Source organism: Lissotriton vulgaris, chromosome 8, assembly GCF_964263255.1.
Source record: "Lissotriton vulgaris chromosome 8, aLisVul1.2, whole genome shotgun sequence".
Taxonomy (NCBI): Eukaryota; Metazoa; Chordata; class Amphibia; order Caudata; family Salamandridae; genus Lissotriton; species Lissotriton vulgaris.
The window spans coordinates 818,261,306-818,285,954 of record NC_141696.1 but is presented as its reverse complement, the minus strand read 5'-3'; the positions used below and the strand labels follow the sequence as shown (position 1 = coordinate 818,285,954).

Below are 24,649 nucleotides of genomic sequence, written 5' to 3'. Positions count from 1 at the left end.
TCAATGGCGCAGTCAATGATCTCCGAGGAGATTTTTTCACCCTCCTGAATGTTGGTTTGTGCCTCTGCACGAATATCATCTGGAAGTTGTGGAAGCAATGCCGCAATCTCGGACCACATTTGGCGGTCATACCGTCCAAGAATGGCCAAGGAATTAGCTGCCCTTACAGTGGTGGCTGCCATGGTAGTACATTTTTTCCCTATGGAATCCAGCTTTCGGCCTTCCTGATCTGGAGGAGAAGTAAGGGGCGTGGAACGATTGCGAGACCTCTTTTGAGCCACCTGAGTAATGACGGAGTCCGCCTTAGGTTGAGACACCAAACATGCTGGAGAATTTGCTGGTGCTTTATATTTTTTATCAAGTCTTGGCAGGACAGCTGGGATCGAATTCGGCCGCTCCATTAATTTGAGACCTTCCTCCCAAATGTGGTCAATTATAGGGATAGTGTGAGCTTGCCTTTGAGGTAGGTCCTTAAAATCGTAGAGAAAACAGTCAGTTTGTTGGACGTCCAAAGTGAGATGAAATCTCATAGCCGCGCGGACCATCAAATTGTGGAAGCTGCCAATGTCCACAGGAGGCGAAGCCAATGGCGACGTTGGTGGAGTGGAAGGTGTGTGAGCCCTGTATTCATGGCATTCTTGAAGGGCATTGTCGTCTTCATCATTTGGATCCGTATTTTGAGGATCAGGATCGCCATTGTCCGTATCAGGCAGGGCATGCACCGGTGATCGTGACGGAACTGGTGCCGAGGCTTGTGTTTGCGGAGGAGGCTGCGGGACTGGAGAAACAGGCCGAGATGGAGGAAATCTGTGGTTATAATCATCCAGCATGTGTTGCAGATTCCTTACTAAAGACAGTGGTATCTGTGTCGTTTGATCTGACATAAGTGCTTCCGACCTATCTACTGGAAAAAGTTCTGTCCCATCTTCGACGTACTCTTCGTCCTCCTCATCATAATCCTGGCACTTAATGTGCAGCTCGGATGGACTAGTCGCTTGACCAAAGGCATTATCGTGCTCCGAATCATCTTTGGAGTCCTCCTCCGCAGACTGAAATAACTTTTCAGGAAGTGCAGAACCACTCTTAATTGGACTCAGTTGAATTAGAGGTACGCGTCGCAGCGTAGAAGCAGTAACCACTGTGAAGGTGGTAGCTGTGGCTAAAGAGTGGTGCAGCGTCGATGAGCCCGTCGACGTGGCGATGGAAGAGTCAACAGCCGGTTGAGGGGTTTGCACTGTGTCCACAGGCAAGGATTCCGTCGACGGATGTGTCTTAGGCTTCGTCGACGAAGATTTCTTCGCTGGCGACGGCGCCGTCGACGAGGCAATGGACTTGCTCGTCGACAAAGATGGTCCCATCGACGAAGGGTGGACCGTCGACGAAGCCATCGTCGACGGTAAGGCAGTCGACGACGAGGTAGTCATCGTCGAAGCAGGTCCCGTCGACGGGCGACGACCCGTCGACGATGTAGAAGTCTTGGTCGACGACGAGGAGTGCGTCGACGAAAGGCGCGTCGACTGGTGAGTCTTCGTCGACGAGGTGGATTTAGCAGCCGTAGACGAGATCCTCAAAACAGAGGTATTAGGCCTCACCTCATGTGATGTCGTCGACGCGGTGGACGTCGTCGACGTAGTTTTCGAGGACATAGAGCAAGTCGTCGTCGACGTGGAGACAGCATCCACGGATTTCGTCGTCGTCGATGTCGTCGATGGACGCGTAGACGAGCTCGTCGACGAGCCAATGCCCAGTTTAGAGGATGAAGGCATGGCTTTGGACAATGACGCCAGAGAACCAGGTCTCGTAGGCGCATGTGGTGGTAAATCCTGTGGGGAGACAACCTTAGAAGCATGTAAATGTAAATGTAAATGTAGGTATACTTATATAGCGCAACCTGTCACCACAAAGGGCATCCTGGCGCTTGCCTAGGGAACCCGTCCTGGTATTCCCCTGTGAGAGGCCCCGGCAGGGTATCCACAAGGTGAAAGCCAGGCATCCCGCCGCGAGGGGCCGTTGTGGAGATTAAGCAAGCTATTGCCCAGAGTCGCAGAGCGTGAACCCGTGAGTCGAGAAGGCACCAGAGCGAGAATTATCGAGACCGTGGAATTTTTAGCCCAAGACCCGCCGAGGCGGGGAATTGAACCCTGGTCCAGGGCCGATCTCAGCTTCCGGGTCTGCCGCCTCTAACCCCTGAGCCACACTTCTCCACACATCAACAAGTCTCTTTTTCTTCAGAAAAGGAGAAGGTATTTCAGTCTCCGACCCACGTTTCTGAGAGGTCTTTGAGTGAAAAGAAGAGACACTCTCATCCTCCGAGACCACAGCGTCCATTGTCTTCAACTTCTGAAGCCACAGAAGGAGACGGGCCTCTCTGTCCCTTAAAGTTTTAGGTCGAAAAGTACGACAGTACTTACAGGTCTTCCCTTCATGGTCAGGGTAGAGACAGTAAATACATTTACTGTGTGGATCTTCATGAAAGAGACGCAGTTTTCCACAGGATGGACAAGATCTGAACAAAGATTTCTTTGAAGAAGACATTAGAGTTGAAAAAACAGCTAAATAAGTTGAAAAACTGAGCAGAGTTCAGGGAGACTCCCTTCACACGACGTGCGGTAGAAAATCTGAGGTCTTGGGCTTCTGAGGAGAAGGTTCTAGAGGGAGCTATAGCCTGATTGGCTGGAATTTGGACCAAAACATAATGACACTGATATGTTACCAAGTTGAGTTTCTCCCTTAGGCTTCCTATGGGCCTATGCTGTTGTATGGTACTTTTGAATTTTCTGGATATTTTACTGTATTTTATATATGTATATGTATTTATATAATTATAATAATTTTACTTATATATGCATATATTACTGCTATTTTATGTACCGTGGGACTCCCACTTCGACGACGGGGAATATTCAAGCATGTGAATCTATGAAAGACACCCTAATACTGGAGAAACATTACTTGAACTGTGTACACATCATAATCATTCCCTTTATGTATCCAACTTTGGATACAGCAGAAATACCAATACAGGGGTGTAAAGTGAACGTTCTCTCCTAAATTTGATCTGGAGACCATCTGAACAGTCCTACTTGGTGTACAGTCTGCTGGGTTTGGCCACACTTATGCTTGGTTCCATTCTCAACTCAGAGGCTATTCGACCTGTTCCTATTCTGGCACATTTCTGGGATTTTACTGTACAGTGGTTAGCCAATTAGCCATTCCCCAGACAAAATAAAGCGCGACTTCAAGGTGCACTGTTGCGTTCCAGGTATGGCATTTATGCATAATCTGATGACGTTTATATATCTTTCACTGTCAGCTATGATACACAACTTTTAAAAAGGTAAGTCCTCTTCTGCGAGAATTCTAATGTACTTTCATGAATCTTAAAAAGTACTTAGTAAGGAACCTTGTCTGAAACTGAGATCATGAAAAGCATTGGGGTATAAATAATTGCAAATGTTTCTGAACCAAACAGCTTTAATTTACGGTACAAATTGAAACAAGAATTTACCTTGCATTTCCTCTCGTGCCAAGCCTCCTGGTCTTAAGGTCTGGAAAAACTATGCGTACAAGCTAAGACAAACATCACAAGAAAGATCATAAAGTTAGAAGTTCAAATGTTTTAATAAATACAACACTCAGTAGTTTCCATTTGCTTACTGTAATTTTACTTTCAAACTGTTTGGCTTTGAAATATTAAGGGTTTATCAGTATGTTGGTGTGCAGGGTGGATATGAACAACTTGGGCATTCCCACTCCATACCCCTCACCTCTGAGGTTTTACTATAAAATGACAAAACAGTTTTAAGTAACAAAATCGAATGTTTGCATGTTCTAGTAGTGTAAAACAGTGTTGCAAATTTAATCTGGGGATGTCCGTCAAAATCCTAAACCAGAGCGGATCCAAGTGTTCCTCCTCACAGTCCACACCAAAAATAAGTAAAATGTATCTTGTGGAGTAGATTAATTTATGTCTGAGATACTCAGCTCCCTGTTCACATAGGAAAGGATTCTATACAATATAATAGTTCTTATCATACTTCAAGTTTTGAGCAAAGATAGAAGATGTTTATCTCTTCTCTCTAACTAAGATAGTTTGAATGTGGTTGCTGAAACATACTTCCGACAGAATCAATAGACCCTACTTCAGTATTCCATTATACAGCCAAATTTTTCATCGCCTTCTTTTACCCAGAACGCAAATATATTTTTGTTCCAAATGTGTTGCACACTTGGTGGAATCAATTGAAAACCCTACCTCTTTGCCAGCATTCTAGTGACACTATGTGCAGTGAATAATCTATCCAGGCGTCTATTTTTATAACTACCTTTGACTTAATCACTAACTCTGTCCTGCCCACATCCATAAAAAAGCTTCCCCACATTACCCCTTCGACAACCCATAATTTAGATTATTGGTCTGCATAAAAACATGTTTTCTTCAGTAGTTTTGGATATTACTAAACTAAATTCTCTTTTGAAAGTGGAATCTGAAAACTTTTCCTCTTAATCTGAACAGAGTTTCTGAGCATTTTTTCAGTGTCCAGGGCCGGTTCCGGTTAGGGGTGATGTATGTGGAAGCAAAAGGTTCTATGCCAGATGGTTTCCGTAAGACTCTGCAGTTAACAGCTGCAGGACGTCCAGGCACAAGGTGCACAGAGTTTCTCAAGTTAAAAAGCATTATGATAGGCCCTAGAGGATTGCCTTTGAGCTGAAAGTGAGGGGTGGGCGGGCTAAAATAAACATATGCAACTTAACTAGAGCTTGAGAGCGTTCTACACCTAGAAAAAATAGGGAGGAAAGCAAATGAATTGTGGATCCTGAAGGAGTATGAAGGAATTAGACCATGAGACTGATGTGATTCCGAGAGAAAGGTGCTTTTGAGGGAGGTGAGAGTGAGAGAGGTAAATAATGGAAGAGAGATGAGCCTAAGGTATTTATGATAGGCACTGCAATCAAGGCAGAGGATTGGACCACAAATGACAGGGTAGCCATGAAGACGGGATAAAAACCTAAGAAATGGAAGCAGGCTCTAAGGAAAGGGGGTAACTCTAAAGGCAGGTACTGGACTCGACTGTGAGGCTAGGAAATTAGGGTTATTCAAATAGAGGAAAAAAGGTTGTGATCATGAGAGAAATTATGTAACTCTGAGGGAGGGAGGATTGTTGCCGGGGGAGTGTGAAAGGATGCAAAAATGAGATGCAGGATGGTCCTGAGAAAGGTATGCAGCCCTGAGTGAGCCAAGAGATCCAGAAGGAGAGAGGTCAAACAGTGTGATACTCGGAGAGGGCTATGACCCTGAGGGAAGCAGCAGGTCTACATGACCCTATAAATGGCATGAAATTGCATATATCCTTTAAGATGGTGTAAAACAATGGATTTAACAATGGGAGAGGGATCAGAATTGATTGGACACTGATGGAAGGGGAATTTTTGAGGGAAGGAATTGGAAGTATATGACCTCACGAGAAGAGTATGAGGTAGAGGAAGTGGGTGAAGTATGTGATACTAAGCCATGGATGCAATCATGAGAAAGGGATATGATCCTGCTTGGTAGAGACCACTTCAGGAAGGGATATGGAGGCATCTGGCTGTGAGACAAAGGTATGGCCCTGAGAGAGGAAGGTGCCTCCAATCATTTTAATGTTATAACAAAGTGTTCAGCTTTGTGAGTTTTCTTCAGCCAATACACATATAGTACCCTGCATGCTGTTCAGCACCAGCTGCTCTATATCTAATCAGGAGGCATGATGCAGCCTTGAAGAGGCCATGTACTTCTACAGTGAGGTGCATTGTTATAATTATCATATATATATTTCCATTAAGGTAGCCCCTTTCTTGAATTATGTATGCTGGTTATTTAGATATAAGTAGCAAATATAAAATCCACATGTATTCATGTTATTATTCATTGCAATGTGATAATCAAGTCTTCTTGACTATATATATATTATTTTGTGTGAATCAAGTTCTTTTTTCCAGTGAATGTTTCGAAGTAATGAGGAAGATGTCATGGATGCTGATAACTTCACTTCTCCTTTATTGCTTTTAAGCAATGATCACAGTTTCACAGAATGTAAGTGAAAGGGTGACAAGGCCTTTACTGTTAGCAGACACAAGTTACTTACTCTGTGGTTCTCCAGTATTGACATATTTCATAGATTCACATGCTTGTATCTTTCCCGTTGTCGAGGTGGGAGCCCCATGGTAAATATAATAAGTAGTGTAAACCAAAACAGAAAAAAGTAAAGTGTAAACAGGTGACATTGTTAACCAATTCTCTTTCTTTTAAAAGTAACTAAACTCAGCCAATCACAGAGTAGTTGCTGCATCACTCATCCCCTCACCGGCCACCATACCTCAGATTTCTAGGCACAAGTGTAAGGGCAACATAAGTGAGGTATCCAATGAGTGGAATGCAGTTTGAAGGGAGGAGGGAGAGTAGATTGTAAATATATGGTAGATGTCAAAACTGGAGACCACAGTGTACAGTTAAGTAATTGTTTTTTTCTCCAGTGTTAAATCTTTCATAGATTCACATGCTTGTATCTGAACAGCAAGAAGTACCAAACTTGACAGAGTATGAAACATGTGGAGATGGGAAGCATCTAAAGCAAGTCAAATAAACTTTCTACATGTATATCTATATAGCAATAACATTAACTTGCCTCACTGGAATAGATATCAAAGAACTGCTCGACCTACTGCTGCGTCTTTATTCGTGGATGCATCTAGACAGTAGGGTCTAGTAAATATTTACTATTTTCCATGTGGCAGCCCTGCATATATAGAGTAACAATACCCCAGCTAACAGGGCAATAGATGTTGCCTTACTGTTTGTGCCAGTAATGGTATTCTAGCACTGACATTTCAAGAAGGTTATGGCTGCTGAGACCCATTTAGCTAAACTTCTTTTTAACAAAGCTTGACCGTTTCTTGGGTGTGTGAAGGCAATAAAGAGTCCATCAAATTTTCAAAATGATTTAGTTCAGTCAATGTAGAATTCTAAACATCTTTTAACATCCAGCGTATCAAGAGACCTTTCTGCGATGTTAGATGCTGGGAGTATTTTGGAACCTTAGGGATGAAATGAGGATTAGCTCTCAGGATAGCTTTGTCCTCCTTGCATTGAATATATGGTTGTTTGATAGCTTCCATTCATTGTACTCTCTTGAGGTACTGCTCAGCTTCTCCACCAACTGATTGTCTATAATTGGCACATGTTCCATCCTTATAGTGATCTGGTTTTGTAAGATCCAGTTCCATATGCCTTGTGCTTCCTTGGACAGTAGAGGCAATCCTGTTCCTCCCTGTTTGTTCAGGTAGAATATAGTTGTCATATTGTGTGTGTGAACTAGTACTGCAGATATTTTTAATCCTGAGAGGAAAGCGTGAAGTCCTAGAGCTATAACACTCAGTTCTAGCAAATTTGTGCGCATCTTCTTCTCTTGGAATGACCTTTTGCAGCTTACTTCGCGATCCTGGAGATGACCTTTCCAGCCTCCCCATTGATGCATCTGTGGTTATAACATATTGAGGTTGAATGCTGAGAAACATTAGACCTGCATCCACCACTTCATGGCCATTGTCATTTCTGGAATGATTTTGATAACATCGTCGAAACACCCCCCAGTGTCTTCTTACACTGATAGTCGATCTGTTCTTTCAATGGTCTCATGAATAGACAACAATTTAGTATTAGTGGAATCAAAAAAGATATCGTTTCCATGACTGACGTGTATGTTTTAAGTGAAATTGACATTTTTCTTTAGAGCAAGGGAGCTAACATTAATATTCTGAAGAATCTTTCTTGTGTTGTTTAGAGCAAGGGAGCTAACATTAATATTCTGAAGAGTCTTTCTTGTGTTGGAAAGGCTTTCAAGTGACTGCATACAGAATTGGACCTTGAATTGTAATCTTTCTGGACAGAAAGCGACAGGATTTATCTCTGTTAAGCTTTAGACCTAAATCTATGGACATTTGCAGACTGTCTTTCGTTGAGTAGATAGCAGCCGGGAATGAGGGTGCTTTTAGTGAACACTCATCCAGATATGGGAAAACCTAGTGTCCCTGTCTTCATAAATAAGCTGCTACCAGAGCCATGCATTTTGAAAATATCCTAGAGCAGAATGTAATCCTAAAGGTAGGACTTTGTATTGATAATGAAAACCAGTGTAAGGAAATGCCTCTTTTCGCATGATCACCCCCAAGATTGTTGACTGATGATGCTGGTTTTTTACTCTGAACGTGTACTGAGGCCTGCTACACAGACATCAGTGCCAGTGACCTAACCCTCAAAAGGTATATGTCTGATTGGTACACCCACAGTTGGCATGTTAACTTATTTATAGGTCCCTAGTATATGGTACCAAGGGTACCCAAGGCCTGGGAGTTAAAGTGTCTCCCATGGACTGCAGCACTTATTGTGCCATCATGAGTGTGACAAAACAAATGTGTGACTCCTAGCCGCTATTTCTGGCTTGAAGAGCCATTTTTCAACTGCTACCTCGACTTTGCCATTTAAAGTAGCGGCAAAACCCAAACCTTCCTTTTCAATTTTTATAAGTCAACCCTAAGGCAGGCATATTAAGCTCTAAAGGCGGGGTGAATTATATCAAAAATTGGACATGCAATTCTTAACTTTACGTGTCCTGGCAGGAAATACCTTGCATTGTCATTTTTACTGTGGGGCGGCTAGTAGCCCCATCGGCGAGTATAGGGCTACACTCCGACAACTGAGAAGTGATAACTTCTGAATGGGACTACTAAATATGATACAACAAACAAAAGAGGGGCCTGGTCAGAAACCTGTTCGTGTGCCGCAACTGAGCTAGTTACCAGAAACCATTAGAAGCACTAGAAGTGATAGCCCAGGTATGTTAGAAAAATTCCCATCAGCCCACCCATGTGGCGGAATGTCGTCATGTGGGAGATGTCACCAATCCAATTCTCAAACAGTGCACCTAGTCATGGTGCAGAGTTGGATGGATTAACCATGGTGTAAATACAGGCCAATGGGCTTCACTGGTGATGCTAATGGGGTGCAGTGCAAAAAATGAAAGTGATAAATGTGAAGATAAAATTGACTCCGAGGGCCAAAATTAGTTTAATCAGTATGGCGCTTGGGTCAAGATTAAAATTCTGCCATGATAGTTTGAAATTATAACTATGTGTGGGCAGAGTAAGTGAAGGTCGACATGTTTCAGCTGTACTGACTATTGGTCTAAGCTTTCTTCAGGACCATTAAAGAAACTGCGACTGCAACATAGAAATTAAAAAATCAGTGATACACGCTGATGTACAATGGATAAATCCTACCAGTTCCTATGAGCCCAGATGGATGCTGAAGGAAGTCCAGAACTGTATGTATCTCCTAAAGAGACATAAGCGTGAATCAAAAACCATGTAGTGCACAACAGGTCTCGGGAGAACAAGCACAATATACTGGGCACCCAGACAGGGCGGTGGAGACTATCTCTCCCCGCTCAATATATTACCATGTTGTAAATAGTGTCAAAAAATCACTTAAATTAGAATGAGCTTAGTGACTTACCCAGCATTGTGTGGGAGTACGCCTCACCTCACCCGGAACCCACTCGGGAAAAAGGGGAGGCCCCGCTCTAGTTAGGGAAGAAAATGGACAGAAAAAGTATCTTTGAAAAATAGCAAAGAGACTCGCACCAATAGTAGTTGCCATCTCCTTAGTTGTTCCTAACAAAAACCTAGCCTTAGTTAAAAAAGAGACTCAACCAAATATGAAAGAATAGACTATGCATAGAATCACAGTTGGAGGGACAGAATACTAATGGGAGGATGTCCTACAACCATTGATAAACTAGAGTGGACTGTGTCTAGCGAATAAAATTACTATCAAAGTTTGCAAGTAATGGGCAGAAGAGGAAGGCTGGAAATCAGCCACTCTCCAAGGCAACTCTAGCTCGTACTAGAAGCAAGTGAAAAAGGGCTCTCCCTATAAAATGGTAAGGGGAAGGTCTGATAACCTACCTATCCGTCGGTACCTCGCTGCTGACGTCCGAGTAGGAACGGAGGTACCGACGCTCAGCACGTACGTGTGTTTATATAGCCATTAATTGGCTACAGCTGTTGTTAATTGCAAAGCGATCGCTATGGAAATCGGGTGCCAGCGCTGTATTGCGCGTGCGCTTGGCATCCCGATAGTGCGATTTTGAACGCGCATGCGCACAGCGCATGAGACAGAGTGCGCATGCGCGGGCCCTGAGCCGAGTCCCAATCCGTGACCCAATTTAAAGGCACTGAGATGTAATGCCTTTAAATTGGGTCACGGCTTTAGATTAGGCCATTTGTTTAGCATTGTTTACGCTACGGCGTCATATACAGCGTAGCGCGATTGCCGGTGATGTGTCTGCGCATCCGCGCATGCGCAGTACACCTAAATACAGGCGCCGATGATTACACTCGGCTCAGGGCCCGCGCATGCGCACTCTGTCTCATGCGCTGTGCGCATGCGCGTTCAAAATCGCACTATCGGGATGCCAAGCGCACGCGCAATACAGCGCTGGCACCCGATTTCCATAGCGATCGCTTTGCAATTGACAACAGCTGTAGCCAATTAACGGCTATATAAACACACGTACGTGCTCAGCGTCGGTACCTCCGTTCCTACTCGGACGTCAGCAGCGAGGTACCGACGGATAGGTAGGTTATCAGACCTTCCCCTTACCATTTTATAGGGAGAGCCCTTTTTCACTTGCTTCTAGTACGAGCTAGAGTTGCCTTGGAGAGTGGCTGATTTCCAGCCTTCCTCTTCTGCCCATTACTTGCAAACTTTGATAGTAATTTTATTCGCTAGACACAGTCCACTCTAGTTTATCAATGGTTGTAGGACATCCTCCCATTAGTATTCTGTCCCTCCAACTGTGATTCTATGCATAGTCTATTCTTTCATATTTGGTTGAGTCTCTTTTTTAACTAAGGCTAGGTTTTTGTTAGGAACAACTAAGGAGATGGCAACTACTATTGGTGCGAGTCTCTTTGCTATTTTTCAAAGATACTTTTTCTGTCCATTTTCTTCCCTAACTAGAGCGGGGCCTCCCCTTTTTCCCGAGTGGGTTCCGGGTGAGGTGAGGCGTACTCCCACACAATGCTGGGTAATTCACTAAGCTCATTCTAATTTAAGTGATTTTTTGACACTATTTACAACATGGTAATATATTGAGCGGGGAGAGATAGTCTCCACCGCCCTGTCTGGGTGCCCAGTATATTGTGCTTGTTCTCCCGAGACCTGTTGTGCACTACATGGTTTTTGATTCACGCTTATGTCTCTTTAGGAGATACATACAGTTCTGGACTTCCTTCAGCATCCATCTGGGCTCAGAGGAACTGGTAGGATTTATCCATTGTACATCAGCGTGTATCACTGATTTTTTAATTTCTATGTTGCAGTCGCAGTTTCTTTAATGGTCCTGAAGAAAGCTTAGACCAATAGTCAGTACAGCTGAAACATGTCGACCTTCACTTACTCTGCCCACACATAGTTATAATTTCAAACTATCATGGCAGAATTTTAATCTTGACCCAAGCGCCATACTGATTAAACTAATTTTGGCCCTCGGAGTCAATTTTATCTTCACATTTATCACTTTCATTTTTTGCACTGCACCCCATTAGCATCACCAGTGAAGCCCATTGGTCTGTATTTACACCATGGTTAATCCATCCAACTCTGCACCATGACTAGGTGCACTGTTTGAGAATTGGATTGGTGACATCTCCCACATGACGACATTCCGCCACATGGGTGGGCTGATGGGAATTTTTCTAACATACCTGGGCTATCACTTCTAGTGCTTCTAATGGTTTCTGGTAACTAGCTCAGTTGCGGCACACGAACAGGTTTCTGACCAGGCCCCTCTTTTGTTTGTTGTAGCTTCTCTTGGGGCATGAGTGGCTCTGGTCGTTAAATATAGCCCTAGTTGACCCTCCCTACGTCTATTTTTTTTACTAAATATGATACCACAAGGTATAAAAAAATAGTTGCATTTGACTCGACTTGATGCTCAAGTAGAATTTTATGTAACTTTTGCAGGAGTGGTGGCTACTTTAGTGAGTAGCCATTTTGTTGCCCAAAGTTTTCCGGTGACTGCTTACGGTTGCTGGCCACAAGACAGCCTTCTGCCCCACTGGGGTGAGATGTGAATGACACTTAGGAAGGAACACAAAGGGCATGCAGCTGTGAGTGGTTTACTTTTCCCTGGAAGGAAGGCCAAACAGGGTGTAAGCACAAAAGGAGAGCTTCGAAGTGGAAGCCGCCTTTAAAGGGCAAATGCTGAGCACACACACGATGGGCTGCTCTTTTGTTCTTGCAGATAGGTCGGCTCCGAGGACAGAGTGGGGAAGCAGTTGTCAAACTGGATTTTCCATGGGCATGTAGCCCCCACGCAGACACACCTATGGGGTGGGCTAGGGAATGCCACACAATAAGAGAAGGGTTCTGCCATGTTGGGCGTGGACAGATTAGTAAAGTTTGAGACAGCTAGATGCCACACTTTACAGCAAGTCATCACTAGGTGGAAGGGGACCTGGTAGTCCATTAGCTAGTAGTGGTCACATTCCTCGAGCGCACTAACTGTGCATAGAAGTGGCACCCTGACCTCAGATCATGCTCTACTAAAGTGTGGACCGATGAAAAACTGCCCTGCTGTGCTCTGGACCCACCAAACAGACTTCACCATGACTGGACTGCATCTGCTGCTCTCTCGGCTAGCAAAGAGAGGCTCTGTCTCTGGAGCCCCACTCCACGAAAATTCATCCCTGAGCCTCAGACAGAAGAGGTGATTCCGAGAGTCAGCTGGTTGACTTCCTGTTTCAGCTACAGGGCCACAAAAGCTGAAGAAACTTGTCTTGGCGAGTTGGTACCAAGTATGCCGCACCGCGGCTGACCATCAGAGTGCAACTTGGGAGACCAGACGCAACCCTCAAAAGTTGCATATGAGTCGTTGGAGTAAAGTTTGTCACCCAAGGCGGAAGTTATCCCAAGTTAAAGGCAACCGTTAGTTTCACTGTAACTGGAGACCAGTGGCAACTGGTTTTTGGCTGGACTTCAACTGGACTTTGAGGCCCATCAACCTCTGTGGCCAAAGTTGCCCCACTGTGTCTGTGAACCGAGGAGTAACCCAGGAAGAACCTTGTCAACAGATCAGCATCCTCAGCATCCTTCAGTATCCTTAAAATCTTGTATCCCTTGCATCAGGAGTAACCCATTGAAATCTATTGTGATTTGCCTATAGAGCATGACACCAGACTAGAGACTCCTTTGATAGTGAGGTAACTGTTAAATCAAGCCTATTTGGCGTCTGTGAGTAGCTACCGCCCAGAGGTGGACCCGCAAAGTGGGCCAGAGTAGTAGTTTACAACTTTATAAATGTGTTTTAAAATTTGCAAGCATTGCAATGATTTATTGCAATGAATGAAAAAGCAGTGATTTATTCTTTCTTTACAAATTCCTATCTCTGGAACTCACAAGTGGGTTTTTGTTGTTGTGGTGTCATTTTGAAAATAAAGATACATCCTAGTTTTATAAATTCCGGTTATAATTTTATTGAGTCTTGTTTCTGTCTTATTTAACTGTTTTGGTACTTCTTAATGCTTAACACTTGTTCCTTTGCTAAAGCCTGACTGCTCAGCGCCACAGCTACCCAGGGTTGAGATAAGGTTTTTAAGTGAACCTGACTGGTCCCAATAAAGGCAGTCAGAAAAAATTTCAGAAAACATGGAGACTGACTTGGCCACCCTGTCCACTCTCAGGATCAATGATTTGAGAGTCCTGTGCAAGGACGGAAAGATCAGATTGGGGGCCTTAGCCAAGAAACAGAATCTCAAGATAGCCCCCAAGGCCTGAGAAGAGGCCCGCAGAGTCCAAGCACTTTTTAGAGTGAGATAACCCTAGACATTAGGGAAGAGGATAATGACAGGATAGGCCTCAAAGACAAGGATGACGAGGACGACAACATCCTAACCCCAACATCTGCCCAAGGTTCCGCTCAATATCTAGCAGTGAAAGGAGCCCAGCTTCAGAGAAGGAGCCAAAAGAGCTTGAGGCCAAAGTAAGCCTCCTAGACCTGGAGGAGAGAAGATTGGCCTTTAAGGAAAGGAAACTGGCCTTTGAGGAGAGAAAATTCAAGCTGGGCTTAAAGCCCCAAGAGAATGGTGGCATAACAGAGAGCCTGGGGTTACTGCAGGGGGTGCCTATGATTCTAGATTGCCCAAAGTTATTGTGACAAAGTATTTCGCGGGTGATGACATAGATACGTGGATGATATTTTATGAGCAAGCTCACAGGATGAGACGGGTGGGAGCCTAGCACTGGAGGTCCTTATTCTGGGAACCGGATCCAGTACTGGGCAGAGATAGGCTCCTATCACTAGAGGTTGAGGTGGCAAAGTCTTACACTCACAGGAAAGTAGCACTTTATGGAGCTGCATGGCCTTACCCCAGAGGAGTATAGACAGATATTCAGGAACACACATAAGAGGGAAACACAGACATGGGTGGACTTTGTGGATGCTTCAGTTAAGGCAATGGATGGATGTTTAAAGGTAATAAGGTGGATACTTATGAAGGGCTATATAATTTAATTGTTAAAGCGCATATCCTTACAAATTGTTCTTCGGAGAATTTACACCAGCATCCGGTGGATTCACAGCTGACTAGTTCTAGATAGCTGGACAAGTTGGCACATAAATGGGTGTGCAGTAGAGAATCTAAGAAGTCCCATGGAGCTGATCCTAAGAAACAGGGTCACCCTCACCCCCCTACCTCATCCACTGGGGAAAGAAGTGAGCAAAGATAAAAAGAAAGAGTCATATGAAGATCCCAGTCCAAGAGTGAGTGAGTACCTGGGAATGAATTATGACCCTTCAAAGGCTGGGGAGTGTTATCACTGTTGGCTGCTATGACACGAAAGGGGAGACTCTAAGCGCACCAATAAACCACCCACTGGTGATCCTTCCAAAGGACATTGCCTAAAGAAATAAAAACCTTCTAAGTGGTTCACTGATACAACTGGTCCTTTAAACCAACAAAGTAGAGATTGGCACGGAAGCTGCAATATAAAAACAATGCATTTATTAACCTCACATGAGTGAGACTGCGTCACACAGTACCCTCAGGTCGCTGTATGACAGTTTAAGGAGTACAGAGAACAGGGGCCTTATATATGCATAGGTTACATAGTCAGCATAAAACCAAGGGGAGGTCCTGGTACGTACAAGCATGGTTTTTTGACTAATATGGGTATACAAAATTTGCTTGCTCAACAAAGTGGGAGGTGAGTCTAAACTGAACACATCAGTAAGAATAGCCTGACACTTCTATACTAAGAGCAGGCGCATTCTACCAGCTAGGCCTTTCTGAGTATGTGCAAGGCTCTGGAAGAGGGAGAAACCACATGGCGAGCACATGGCTAACTAAGATGGCTGCCAAGTACAAAATGGCTTTCAGCTTATGCTAACAGCGTTTCTTGCAATCTTTAACATGCCAGTGTGGGGATGGGGGCGAAAGATGTCCTTGGAGATTTCAGAGGTCACCCTAGTATCAGTGGGTTAGGTGCATGCAGAATGAGAAGGTCGAAGAGAGCTTCTCTTACCAGGCAGAATAGGGCAGCTCCTGTTTGAACATTTATATTTGGTATGTTGCCTTTCCCCGATTATATTTTGGATCTTTTTCCCAATAATATACAAGTTTCTATTGCTCAATCTTTTTAAAATGTAAGCTCTCATGATATTTTTCCTGAACCTTTGCTAACTGATTTGGATTGTGATTTGACTAAACTACAAATAAAACCCTTTTGGTTCAGACATCATCCTCTTTGACCTTTCTTACGCTTCAAGTCAACAACCATAGGTCCACATGACCAGTCCTATTTGAGGATTTTAATCAGTGATTAAGAAACAAGGATCTCCGCTCCATCACTCTTTACTACTTCTCTTCCATTACACAGCTTGCAAAACAGCCTAATGTTTGGCACTGAGAAGAGTGATCAATGTCAGTGCCAAAACTGGATTTGCCCCTTGTACCTTTGCTCAGTATTTGCTCACATACAAAGCAAGTGTTGCATGGCATTCAGATTCCATTTCGAATGAAAAAAATGCTTACAAAGGCTACTGATGGAGATGTTTACATTTTCTCTACTACCTCTCCAGCAATCGACTCTAAAACAACCACCACATCAGAGCCATGTTCTTCAATGGCTGCAGGAACCACAAAGGCATTGGTGCTTCTGTCTTCTGAAAAGGTCATTTTGTTTGTGGCTGCAAACACATTAGAGAATTTTAAAATGCAATGGATCAAGTGAGGTAGGATACCTGTACAGTGGAACAGCTCAGATGAAATAAGGTGTGCAATGGTTTGAAAGGATAACAAGGGCAAGCTTCAGTAAGGAGGAAGAACAAATATGCATGAGTCAATATAATAATTTGTTTCATTAGTCAAAGATTGGGACTGTGGTGAGTCAGATCTTGATTCTTCCGGATCTAAGATGACAGTTCATTAAAACTCATCTCAGCCCCAATTTTGCTTTACTGGCACCCACAGACACTGGCTCAGCCTTGGACGTTTCCACTGTATATACTCCTTAACCCGTGCCTTGGATTCCCTTCAGGCAGCAATCATCGCATTTGAGTTATTTTGTCCTGAAGGAGACCTCGAGTCATGAAGATCAAAACGCCTATTGGAATTGCTATTTATGATGTGATTCTCTTACTATTTGTACTATCAATTCATGTTCATGCATAATAACTGCATCAGATAACTTCCAATCCTTACGCTGGTGTCTTTGTTTCTCTATATGCTTCACTTGCACTGTGTAATCATTCTTTTCATAAGCACTGTGTGATCTGTTCACTTTGCACTTTGAACACAATCTAAAAAACGTTATTGATGCTGCCAACATTTCTCTTTGCAAAACATATACTGAATAATTTCTTTTGATAAATAATTCTGCTTGAATAAAAAAAATGTGATTATGTGTTCTTTGTGTAATTAACTCACTGCTATAATTTGTATTTCTCTCATTGACTCCCATTGGGACATTGTGGCATAATAGTGTAATCACCCAGGTCCCAACTGGGGTTTTGGGTTTTTTCTCCTGTTGTTTGTTAATACAGTAACTGCATGGGGCCCTGCAGTGACCTCACTTGTAACACAAGCCACTCTGCAAAATCAGGCATTAGGTTTACATGGCAGCACTCATCTTTGGTATAAGTGGCCTCCGAGGTTCGGTGCAGAGGTGCACTTTAATAGTCAAGTTTGACCTCTCGGTTGGGTTGTCAGTGGGTGTGCATCTTCGGCCGTTGTGGTGTCCGGACTTATCAGCACTTCTGTATCTGTAGCAATGAGGGATCTTCGGCTCTGAAGTCCGCAGCTTACTGGAGGATGCCTGATGACACAATGATGTTTGGTACTTAAAACTTGTGGTCCAATTGACAGAATGAACTGCTTCAAACATGGGTTGCTCAGGACTTCACTGCATTTTGTCTGTCAGCTTTCTCTGAATATACCTAACTCTAGGAACACATTGGGCTTCTCGGAATAGTCAAAGTCAAAAAGGCTTTATTCGGTTTTGATTCAAACCATAAAAGTGCATTTACAGTATAAACAATTTAAAACATATTGAGACACACAGTAATTATAAAACCTGAGTAGATAGTGCAAAAGTGCAAGGTGCAGCAAATTTCATACATAACAAATTCATTAGTAAAGATAGTCAAATTAACAAAGATACCATCATTGTTCCAAACAATTTCCCAACTTGATAGACAGTTTTAAAAATTCAGTAACTTGAAGAATACTGTCACTGTGCAAAAGTTGCAGATACAATAATGCTGGTCTGATATGGTTAAAATTGAGTTTCTTTAAAAGATCTACCAGATAGCGTTTGCTGGGTTATTCATAAAATTTAAATAAAAATATAAAATGCAGCATATCCTGTGGAGACACACCGTCGCAGCCACAGGGAGCTGCAGGTTTTATAAAAGCAGCATTTTTAGGTCTAAACAGCAAGTGATGGAAAATATTTAATCTGAACCTCGTTAGCAAGAACTTCTCATGGGAAGACAGCGATCCCATCAAATAGGGCTCCATCATATCACCTGCTTTTAACATAACAAATCTTCTTACACTTGGTTTCAGGAGCTCCTCACCTTCCCTTTTAAGCTTTCTGTCCAAAAAGAAGGCTCGCTTAACTGCATCCACATCACCCCTCACAATCCCATTCGGGTGCTCAAACAATTCCAGGCGGCCAAGCTTAGAAAAGTTCGATTTCAAGTATTTTAACCAGGGTGTACCCATTGCCTTATCCTGAGACAAGTAATCTCTCATAATCAGGTGGGTCAATGGAATATCTTGATTCAACCACGATTTTAACCAGCAAGTCAGTGGGCGTAGTGAAAAAATATCACAAAGATATTGCCACCCTAGCTCTTCGTGCACTACAAAATTAGATGTGCCTGCTGGGACACACAAAAGGCGTTTCATAAAAGAATTTTCAACAATCTGTAGTTGCTCACCGGCCACATAACCCCATATTTCACTGCCATAAACGGCAGTTGCCACTGATTTTGCATTATAAAGTTTCATCATGGCATTGTTAGATTTTTTCCCCAGTTTTGATGCAAAGTTAAAAATAGTAGCATTCACCGTTACCAATTCCTTTTTCTTTTTGTCAAGGTGTGGGCCCCAGCTAAGTTTGGAGTCAAAATAGACCCCAAGATATGTGAATGTCTTCGAGATGGGGATTGCTACATTATCTATTTTGAATAAGAAGTTCCTTCTTGGTTGTTGGGCAACTTGCATAATAAAATATTTAGAATTGTTGACCAAGAGGTCCCTATCCGTCATAAAATAATTAAAAGCCTTTAATAAAGCTTGTAGACCTCTCTCTGTTCTAGAGATTAAAACTGCATCGTCTGCATATAAAAGAACAGGAATACCACGCCTGCCGACTCTAGGACAGTCAGCCTTTACCTTCTGCAATACGCTGTCAAGTTCATTAATATAAAAGTTAAAAAGAAAAGGGGCAAGGATGCAGCCTTGACGCACACCCTTCCCAATGTTAAAATTATCAGTTACACATAACTCTTGAGAGTACCTAACATTAGCACTAGTATTATTGTGTAAATCAACAAGAAAGTTGACAATCCCACTGTCAACACCCTTGTCCCTCATGGACTGCCACAGCTTTCCCCTGTTGACACAGTCAAAAGCTGAGGACAAATCCATGAAGGCAAGGTGGACAGTACCCTTTTGGGCAACAGTGTACTTACTTAATATTAGAAAGAGGTTAAGGCACTGTGTGATGGTAGAGCGTCCACTGCAGAAGCCGTACTGGGAGATGGACATAATGCTGTTTTCCAGCGCCCAGTTAGAAAGCCTCTGCAGTAGAATTCTACCCACTATTTTGACCATAGAATCAATTAATGAAATGGGTCTATAACAAAGAGGGCTACCCTTGTCCCCCTTCTTAAAAACTGGGACAATCGTTGATACCCCCCATGACTGTGGGCAGCCCATTTTAGCAGCTGCGTTAAAGACCGATTCTAATATTGGTACCCAAAAACTGGGATCAGACTTATATAAGTCTGGCGGGATCCCATCAGTTCCCGGAGCTTTCCCGGCTCCCATTATGCCCTCAATGACCTCGCCTCTATCAAACCTAATATATTCACCGCTAATAGAGGAAGGAGAATTGGAGTTAACATTCAACGTGCCACCATACAGTTGCGTGAAGTGTGTTACCGATGCCTCCTTTGTTATGCAACATTCTAGTCCATCCCCTGGGTCCTGGGTCAAAAAAGGTCTTTTTACTACCGCCCAGAATCTAGAGCTACACTTCAAAGTAGAGGGTTCGAGAATCTCATTCCATGCCTCTTCTCTTAAAAACGCCTTACGTCTATTAATAACGGACTTGTATTCTTTTCTACACTGTTGGATATTCTCTTTTATTCTGGGTTTTGTTGTCAGGGCTGTCCTTAAATTACGTGAGGCCCTAGAACAATCCTGATTAAACCATCTTGGTCCCCTGGTCTCTGAACGCTTTACTGGAGCTGACATCAACTGAGACACTTTATCTGAAATACTTTGGAAAGCACATAGGACCTGACATGGTTCCGGCCCTTCTTGAGTACATTTTGCAATTTCCTCAGTACAGTGATCCTTAATGTCTTTATACAACCGGTCTGGAGAGATCATAGACCACTTCAGGCCTCTTCTGCCGTCAGTAGTGCTCAACCTACCAGTGGTACAGTTCCGACCTTCCTTGGCCACCCAGGGGCCCCTCAGAAGTACAGTCAATGGGTTATGATCACTGAAATCACTGTGTTCAATGATGAAAGAGTCCACAAAAGTCTGCATTGATACAGAAAGCAAAACATAGTCAATGAAGGTACCCTTTCCATGACCCTTGAGAGTGGGAATCTCAAAGCGCTTAAAAGGATCCCTCTGTGCCATTGTCGATGATAAATCCAAGTTGGTCAAAAGGTCATTGAAGGCTTCCCCCTCCGATGTGTGTTCCAGATGCAATCCCTCTGTACGTTCGCAATACAAATCTGAGAGATTTTTAAACAGGGGGTCCCCGCATGGATGAACATTGAAATCACCCATTATCATGAGATTATGGAGACATTCCTTCATCGAAGTACTAATAAATACATTTAGTGCTAATATAGCACTAGGAGCTGAACAAGGGTTAACTGCATTGTAAAAATTCACCAGACCAAGCAGACAGTTATCTCCACTTAGTACTAGGCCAATGATACCAGAGTTATCTGTTAAAACTCTACGTATTTTACAAGAGAGTGCCACCGAAATAAACGTTACCATGCCCCCCTTAGGTCTACCTCTGCTAGATGCTATCGCAGGGACATAAAAAGCTTTATACCCCTCAAGAAAACAGTCACAGTTCACTGGCCAGGTCTCCTGCAGACAAATAATCTGAAACTGCTTAATGTAGCTGACCCAATTACAATCTGTCATTTTAGTGCCCAGTCCCGCAATATTCCAGGAGATTACATTATTTCCATGCGATTTCACCTGTGTAATCTCCATATGAACCACTTCACCAGGGATTTCATTTCCTTGGCCCATAGACTCCTCCCGTCAATCACATGCCTCAAGGCCTGAGAGCAAATCAAATCTATTCTGTGTTTCCACCATAAACCCATTCCTATTTTGATTAACAACATTGTACAGGTATGGTGGTGCTAGAGCCAGGGGCTGGGATTGAAACAGAGGCCTAAAGTTCCTGCGTCTAGGCGGGGCTTTGAGCAGGTGAGTGTAAAAATATCCAAGTGGGCGGACACATATGCTATTTGCATCTGCCAATAATGATGATGCTCTTAGTAAAATTGTTGCCACATGTTGGGGATGTCTGAAGTTGACAACAATACAGTCCCCACTGTTTGACTTTCTAGATGGGCCAATCCAGTTTAAATTGGAGTATCAGAGGGCGTTAAAATTATATCACAAAGCTATTCGAACAGCTCGTAAACATCATATTACCTCACAGTTAGAGGCGGTAGGAAATGCACCGAGGATGCTTTACCAAATACTGAACTCCTTCCTGAAGCCGGCAGCATGTGAGAGTGTTGACACTTCATCTCAACAACTTTGCAATGATATTTCTTGCTTCTTTACGAACAAGATTGAAACCATCTATGAGAAGATTCATGCCTCCATTGCTTCCATTGGACATGTTACTTTCCCCACTGTGGTCCCAGAGAGTAAAAAGATCATCGCTTCCACTTTGGCTAATTTTCCTAACATCACCTTGGCTGAAGTGGAGGGACTCATTACAACTATAAAGAGTGGGAGTCCTATGGATCAGCTTCCACCGAGAGTGATGGTTTCAGTAAGGAGCACATTAGCACCAGAAATCCAAAGTTTGGTCAACCTCTCTCTGGACACAGGCCGTGTCCCACTAGAGTGGAAGAGAGCCCAAGTGCGACCCATCCGCAAGAACACCGCCACTACGTGGGCTGACATGACCAATCTGAGACCCATTTCCCTTTTACCATTCATGGGAAAGCTCATAGAAAAGCACGTCAATAAGCACTTGTCTAATCACCTGGAACACACTCGTGCCCTAGATCCATCTCAGTCGGGCTTTAGACCAAAATACAGCACGGAAACAGCATTGCTGTCGATTACCGATGATCTACGCATGCTCCAGGACAAAGGAACATCAGCTGTCCTGGTGCTGCTAGATTTATCGGCAGCTTTTGATACCATCTCACATGAGATTTTGGTCGAGCGTCTGACTGGGAGTGGACTAGGGGGCATGGCACTGGCTTGGCTAAAGAGCTTTCTTTCGGATCGGACCCAATGTGTCACCATGGGCGATTTCCGATCCGAGGAGACCAGGATTACTAAGGGGGTGCCACAGGGCTCCTGTTTGAGCCCTACATTATTCAACATCTATGTGGCCCCCCTGGCTAATATCCTGAGAGCCTTTGGTTTTTGTCCAGTGTCATATGCTGACGATACCCAGCTGCTCTTTCCCTTTGACCATCTAACTCCAGAGGTATTACATTCTTTCTCTGAGGGGATGAGAGCAGTTTCCCAGTGGATGTCTTTGAATATGTTGCAGTGCAATGTCTCAAAGACAGAGGTCATGCTCTTCGGTGAGGCTAAGATCTGCTGGGCTCCTGACTGGTGGCCTTTAGATCTAGGCCCAGTCCCCGAGCCTAAGCAGATAGTCAAGAACCTAGGGGTCCGTCTGGAACAAGAACTCAGCTTGAAGCAGCATGTTACCAACCTTGTTGGGTCTTGCTTTCGGACCATTGGATTGCTGCGCAGAGTTTTTCCATTGCTTCCAGACACCATCAGAAAGACCCTGGTCCAGGCGCTGGTTATCAGCCGTCTTGACTATTGTAATGGTCTCTTGCTGTCAGCTAATGAGGAGGATCTGGATAGGTTACAGGTCGTGCAGAACACCGCAGCCAGGCTAGTTCTAAATGCTCCTCCGAGAACATCTTCAAAACCTCTTCTTGCCAGGCTTCATTGGCTTTCCATCCGCCAGAGAGTTGTTTTTAAGATCTGTTGTACGGTCCACAAAGGACTTCATGGTTTGGGTCCCTCCTATCTGGCTGACAAGTTTGTGCCGTATGTTCCTTCCCGTGCTCTACGGTCCAGTGACCAAATGCTTCTCACGATTCCTAGGATCAAGCAGGTAAGGCAAGGGGGTAAGGCTCTGTCTGTGAGGGGACCGAGGATATGGAATGGTCTCCCTCTCCAGCTTAGGCAGCTTGAAAATCATCTGGCCTTCAGGAAAAAGCTGAAGACGTTCTTGTTCCAGGTCTAACCATACAGTTTAAGAACTAGATTGCAGCCATGTAATTCGATCTCCTGCAGGTTCAGCAGTCAGCTAGCGCGGAGATACTCCTCTGGGAGTTTATTCTAGCGCTCTATAAACACGCAAAATAAATAAATAAATAAATAAATAAATAAATAAATAAATACCCTTCTCACCTAAAGTATTTGATCAGAGTATGCAGTTGGAAATCCACAATTGGAGTTCAGCCAAGCTACTGCTTTATTTTTTAGTGAATCATGAGATTCCCCTTGTGACTGGGCAAGGTGGTCTTCTATAATTGGAACATTAGTCAAGGCAGCCACATAAGGTGCGCAGTCAGGTGGGAGATTAATGTAACAGCTTCTTCTTACTTGTCTAAAATCTGGCCTGCCATCCTGATCTGCTGATGTCGGTGCAGTCAGGACAGTTTTTGGTGGGGGATTAGGTGGAGCGTTATCAGCTACAGTGACTTGCCGGCAGACCTGCTGTACGGACTCCCTCAAGGGACCCTGTCCTGTTTCCACAGCCTTAGGTCTAACAGGTGGGGCCGATGACAGGTGTGCTGACAATAAACCACCTAGTCTGTCTACCTCCAAGGCTAAGGTAGCTAGCTTCATAGACAGGGGTCTAAACAGCTCTTCCATTTTTGCCACCATTTTTCCTTCTAGGGTGCTAATCAAGAGGCTAAGTTGTTCAAATTGTGTTTTGATACCATCCTCGTTGTCTCCCTCAGAAGGACAAGGGCCTGAAATAGGGCCATTACTAACCGATGCAGCTGTTTCGGCTCGTTTTTTATTATGCTTACCTTCCCCCCCGTTTAAGCTGTGATTTTCTACAGTTTCTCACCGGTCTTGGCGCTGACTTTACCGGTTCTATTTCCTCAGTAGAGGTATCAAGAGGGTCTTCCTGCGTCTCTACATGTACCTGCGCTACAGTCATTATGGCATCCCTGTTACTGATAGCAGGAATATTAGGATTATCAGGCATAGGTATATCCACTGCCGCAAGAGGCGCCTCAACCTGTGGTAGTGGGGCACTTCCCAGTCCTAAAGAGGCCCTTCTCTCATTATTAATCTGATTGACCTTTTTAACTAGGAAATTATCCATGGTACCCAGCCCAGAGGTAGGTTTATCTACTTTACCTCTAGACATCACGTCTGCTTAATGTAAAACTCTGGGTAAAGAATAATGAATTAAAATAATCACCACAGTGGTGTAACGAAACTTGAGGGGGCCCCCCTGCAAAGCACATGGAGGGCCCCCCCCCCGCGGCACGGCCCACATGCCTCCCCGGCGGCGCGGCCCACCATGTTCCACTTTGCCCTG

The 24,649-nt window shown here is 43.9% G+C and overlaps 1 protein-coding gene across 1 annotated transcript in view; it reads right to left on the bottom strand.

Annotated features, from left to right (window-relative positions):
• RFX8 (regulatory factor X8) overlaps positions 1-24,649 on the bottom strand; it is a 954,619-nt gene that overhangs the window by 824,434 nt on the left and 105,536 nt on the right. The window contains exon 3 of the mRNA XM_086933389.1: positions 3,509-3,570. Within this exon, the coding sequence (XP_086789515.1) occupies positions 3,509-3,570 (62 nt within the window). The remainder of the gene's footprint in view (positions 1-3,508; positions 3,571-24,649) is intronic.